Source organism: Oryzias melastigma, linkage group LG24 (assembly GCF_002922805.2).
Source record: "Oryzias melastigma strain HK-1 linkage group LG24, ASM292280v2, whole genome shotgun sequence".
Lineage (NCBI taxonomy): Eukaryota > Metazoa > Chordata > Actinopteri > Beloniformes > Adrianichthyidae > Oryzias > Oryzias melastigma.
This window is the reverse complement of record NC_050535.1, coordinates 4,152,941-4,158,458: the sequence shown is the minus strand read 5'-3', so window position 1 is coordinate 4,158,458 and position 5,518 is coordinate 4,152,941. Positions and strand designations below refer to the sequence as shown.

Genomic DNA, 5,518 nt, shown 5'->3' with positions numbered 1-5,518 from the left:
TATAAGCATCTTACTAATGCTTATTAATATCTTATTAATACTTAACAAGCACACCTTAATATAAAGCGTTACCCTTGAAACTTACTGGCACACACCATTTAGTTTCTGGTGCGGACGAAAAACCATTTCACTTCTATGCCCCTCTAAGATTTTAACTTCAAAACAAGAAACATACAGAAACTGAGATCCTGTTTGAGTTGAAAAGAAGCACCAAATTGTACCAAACTGGAATAAATCCAAGTTAAAAATGTAATTTTCCACCAAATTAGTTATATTTTGCTCATTTATCCTAAATAAGATAAATAAATGGTCTCATAAAATGTAAAACGTTATGATTCAATGCGCCACCTCTTTCTCCACGTCTTCCTTGGTGCCTTTTCGACAGTGCTGTAAAGGGGTGTGAACAGGACTCTGTGACTGCTTTCCCTCCTCCGTTATGCCGTAGACCGACTGCAACATTTGCAAACACAAAGTAAGACGCTAAACTATAACCGCTGTTGGGTTTATGCATGTGGAAGAGTTACTTGTACCTTCTTGACACGGTGCAGATTCTTCATGCGTCTGCATTTCCTGATGTCCATCTCTGTGGTATTAACACATCCAGGCTGAAGGGAAAACGAAAATACATTTTAATTTCGTTCAACAGGGACTGCTTAAATATTGCAACTAAAGCGGTAAAGAAGAACGGCAACAGAAAAGAAGATCTGATGTAAGACAGAGGCTTACCACAGGTCTGTGGACGTCCCAGAAGGCTCTCTCTTGGCTGTCAAGGATCTTCCTCTCAATTTTATCCTTTTTTCTGTCGATCCTGCAGATGAAATCAGGCAGGGTGGGAAAAAACGTCCTCTCTGTAGCGTTACTATTATCTCATTCTAAGCAGGACTGAAGGATGAAAGAGAGGATTGTGCAGAATGTCTGCAGCACTTTTTTGAACAAACCTCACATCCCAGGCGCTACATTGTTCTCTATGCTTACAGTAGCTGTGAGCCGACACTGTGGTTTGCTTTGTAGATAAATCTAGAGCCACCACATAAAAATAATGCACTGAAAGTGGACATAAAATGTGAGTTTTATTTTAAATAACACTCTGTGCAGCTTATGCTAGGGAACAAATCCAAGTGCTTAAAAGTGTCTGTTCTTTTCTGTCAATTTCTGCAAAAAGATTGAAAATTTAAACACAAGAGGTAACAAATAGATGCAAATTGGTTACATAAAAAGAAGAAAAAAAAACAGAAATAATAAAATTACTGCATGTTACGGATACTTTTTAAACATTGAAAGGATCAAAATATCCTCCGATTTGTGCTATTTTTGTTGTAGCAGACTTGCTTGGTCTGTATATTCAGAGTGAATGATGTTTTCTTGCTCCGTGTGTTGTCGTGGTAACAGAGAAACACTTACTTGACCTGGGCCTCGGCCTGCATGTAGATAAACTCCCACTTCCTGGCAAAGGCTCTCTGTAGCCTAGCTAGGTTCTCCTGTTTGTGAGACACCAGAAAGATGAGAAGACCTTGACCGAACCACAACAAAATCTTAATAACAGGTAATCAATCGTATCCATCCAGGCCTGTTTGTAGTGAGTTCCTTTACCTCATGCTACCCACCTATAATCTACAGTCTTCCTCCTCTTCTCTGATTTTCCTCCTTTTACTTAACACTTCTCTTCCATCATCATTAGTTGATGACTGAAGCACCTAATCAGAGCAACCTTCTAGAAACTGTAGAGAGTCTGAGTCCCCAAAATTCCCAGAACTCATTTATAGACAGTAGATGAGACACAAATGGTCTTAAGCCTTAGTCACAGACACCTGTATGGGGGTTGACCAGTACAAGTGCTACAAGTTTTTTGGTTTTCAGGTTTATTAGTTCAGACAGCTAAAAGTCCACAAGGCTAGATCAGGTTCAAACAGGCAGAGGTCAATCGAGAGCATGGGAGCATCCAAGAAGAGAGTAGAGTTGTCAGGGCAGGCAGCAAGTAATCAGATGAAGCAGGGTCAGAAACAGAAGATCAGGTCCAGATAGAAATGCTCAGTAATGCAGACAGGGTGACACAAACAATACTTCGCACTGAGTGAGGCTCTGTGTAGTGCTTAAGTGTCCTGTGGGTGACTGGTGAGAGACAGCTGAGCAGCATTCAGGAACTGTGCGCTGGGGCTGCTGGGAGATGAACTGAGTTAATACTCTGGAGATAGCTTCCACCGGTGACCAGGGGGGGAGACAGAGCTCTGAGTCCTGACAATAGGAACAAAGCTGTGAAGACAAAAAGCCTGGAGCAAGATTTGCAGGATTTGGACCACTATGACTTTTCACTCTACAAATTGAAGGAGGCGGACAATTGCTAATAAGTACTGAAAACACAAAAGAAGAATCAACCTCCCTGCCGCTACCTTCTTGTCTGGCACTGGTCTGGTCTGCATTATTAAAACCGCGTATGGAGCATTCTTGAACACACAACAACCAGCCGGTGTGAATCCACCATTCGTGTTTACTATGACCCATAGGAAAAATATGGATAGAAGTATTTTTTGGCTCTACGGGTTCACCGAGTGGTCTACAACCTTAATATTTTATGCGGGCTACCTGTGTATCCCAAACAGAATTGCCCATTTTTTGCTCACAGACATATCCACCCATAAGGACAGTTGTGACTAAGGCATGGGTATCCAACTCCAGGCCTCGAGGGCCTCCTGCTGGTTTTCCAGAAACTTTGCCTCATCTGCTGTTGACTACCTGGATCAGATGTGCTTGGTCAATAAAGACCTTCAATGAGAGGTTGGTAGGAATACTCGTAGGCCTGGAACTGGACACCCCTAGACTAAGGCTTTCATCAAGTTTCATGTATCATAAACACAATGGTCAAGAACATTGGTGGATGGGTAATGACTTCTCTTGTTTTGCAGCCAACAGACCAACTTAGAGTCATAGTATTGACCACAAATTGTCCAACGTTTAGGATAGGGTTAGTTGTGTTGGCAGGATGAAAAGCTAAAGCCCAACAGTATGAGATATAAAGTTCTGTAAAAATCGAGAGCACATCTAAGATGAAAAGCTCTGATTCGACTGAGATATTTGAGTCTTTCTACCCAAACTTGACCTCCCGATCAACACAAAGTGATTGTTAATACGTGAAAGGAATAGTTCAGAACTCACCGCCTCATAATCTGTGAGCTCCAGCCTGGTCTTATTCTGCATGGTCCGCTTGCACAGGTAGATAGCTGAGAGAGTGGGTTGAATTCAGAGGTTAATCTGGAGACATATTTAACTCATGTGCTGGTAGGACTCTGCACATATCTACCTCACCACCAGCATATTATCAGAGAGGGATTAAGGGGAAGAGTGGGAAGAACTAATAACCTGACCTCCAGGGGCAGAAATTGTCTGGACTCGTCTTTCTCATCCTTCCTGTGTCATGTACGAATTACATTTGGGTCTATTTTTGTGAATGCACTTCACAGCAAGTTGATCATTTCAGAGAAAATTGTGTTTTTATTCTCCGTAGAAGCACAATTGAAAATCTGTAATGGAACAAAACAAGCCGAGCCTCTCACCGTAATCAGTGTTCTCGGGCTCCCAACAGTTGGACGGCCAGAAATACGGCGCCTGAAGCAGAAACAAAGAGGAAATCAGAAGCGATGCCGCTCCGCCGCAGATTACAAAAGTGCAATCTGCAAGTCAACAGCATCTGACAATAGGAAAGTGATGATAACGACCTTTACAAGACAGCTCTTTGATTGTTTCTTGAAGAAAAACAATGTCTCCAAAAAGCAGAGGAGCCAAGATAGCTTTGAAAACAGCTGACGGCAAAACTTCTTGGGGGGTGCTAGAAAGACGGTCAAAACCTCCAGCAATGCAGCAACAACTAATGGATCAATGAGTGAAGAAATTAATTATAAAGTCGTCGTCCAACACAAACGATGGACATGCTTAAATTTATGTCAGAGTCTGTTTTTATTTCTCTAGTGTGAAGATCCAAAGTCAAACAGAAGAGAACTCACTAGTTAAGCACAAATATATTAGAGTGACTTGCAGCGCAGGTGAAGGTGTTCTCCTTGTTTTCTTTCTTGAATATTTTCCTTGATTCGCAATTCGCCATGTCATTGAATGTTCTCAAGGTGACGTCTTGAAATTGAGACATGCCATCTTGAAATGTTTCGCCTCTTATCTAAGTGGCTTCGTCAGTCAGAATTCTGAAGACTCTTACCTCAGAAAACAGTTTCCTCTAGTGCCGATAAAATCTTAGTCACATAAATCTGGACATGGGATTGACCCATATGGGTGTTGCAGGTTTTTTTGTTGTTGGGCGACAAACCGGTACTGGTTCGAGGGCCACTTGGTACTGGGCCACAGACATTAATCAGGGGTCCCCAACTCTCTGGATGCGGACTGGATCAGTCCAGGTACCCTAACCCTAACCTGGGCCCTTTTCTGTGTCCAGTACCGTGTCCTGAAGGTTGAGGGGGTCCCCAACCCTCAGGATGCAGACTGGACCAGTACAGGTACCCTAACCCTAACCTGGTACCCTAACCTGGGCCATTTTCTGTGTCCAGTACCGTGTCCTGAAGGTTGATGGGGTCCCCAACCCTCAGGATGCGGACTGGGCCAGTACAGGTACCCTAACCCTTACCTGGTACCCTAACCCACCGGTTCCATATTCAGTACTGCGTACTGAGGGTTGAGGGGGTCCCCAACCTTCAGGATGCGGACTGGACCAGTACAGGTACCCTAACTCTAACCTGGTACCCGAACCTGGTACCCTAACCCAGTACCGGTTCAGCGTCCAGTACAGCGTCTTGAGGGTTTTGGGAGTCCCCAACCCTCAGGATGTGGACTGGAGCAGTACAGTTACCCTATGCCTAACCTGTTACCCTAAACCTCACCTGGTACCCTAACCCGGTACTGGTTCTGCATACAGTACTGCGTCTTGAGGGTTTTGGGGGTCCCCAACCCTCAGGATGTGGACTGGAGCATTACAGTTACCCTATGCCTAACCTGTTACCCTAAACCTCACTTTGTACCCTAACCCGGTACCGGTTCTGCATCCAGTACCGCATGCTGAGGGTTGGGGACCCATTAATTTATGGGAACAGCCGCCATGTCAAAAAAAGACGAGCTGGGGACACCCAAACCGTCAAAAAGTGACACGGAGGGATCCCAAACTATACATCCACATATGTCGAGTTGCCAGTGAGAATGTGTTGTGATATTTCCTGTGGACCATCTGCATTTCCTGTATCGTTTTGACAATTTTTCAACCACAGACAGTCCGTATCCACCCAGGAGGGTAGTTGTGACTAAAGCTTGTCTTTTTAAAGATTACCTGATAGTTTGACTTTTAGGATTTTTCTTGAAAAATCTTGGTTTTCTCCTCAACTCATTTTGGTCCAGCAGTCATTCCTAACCAGATTCTCAGACATTAGAACTCTAATGGTTGATGCAAAATTGGAAACGGTTCAGAAACATATATATTTTTTAAGTTTCTTTTCAGTATGCAGACGCACAATCTAAGGCAGGGGTCTCA

At 43.5% G+C, this 5,518-nt stretch overlaps 1 protein-coding gene across 1 annotated transcript in view; it reads right to left on the bottom strand.

Moving 5' to 3' along the window:
• LOC112158240 (regulator of G-protein signaling 6) overlaps nucleotides 1-5,518 on the bottom strand; it is a gene marked incomplete at its 5' end in the record, with an annotated part of 60,057 nt that overhangs the window by 9,725 nt on the left and 44,814 nt on the right. The window contains 6 exon segments of the mRNA XM_024291491.1: nucleotides 349-450; nucleotides 531-605; nucleotides 727-808; nucleotides 1,402-1,478; nucleotides 3,151-3,215; nucleotides 3,549-3,600. Coding sequence (XP_024147259.1) covers nucleotides 349-450; nucleotides 531-605; nucleotides 727-808; nucleotides 1,402-1,478; nucleotides 3,151-3,215; nucleotides 3,549-3,600 — 453 coding nt within the window.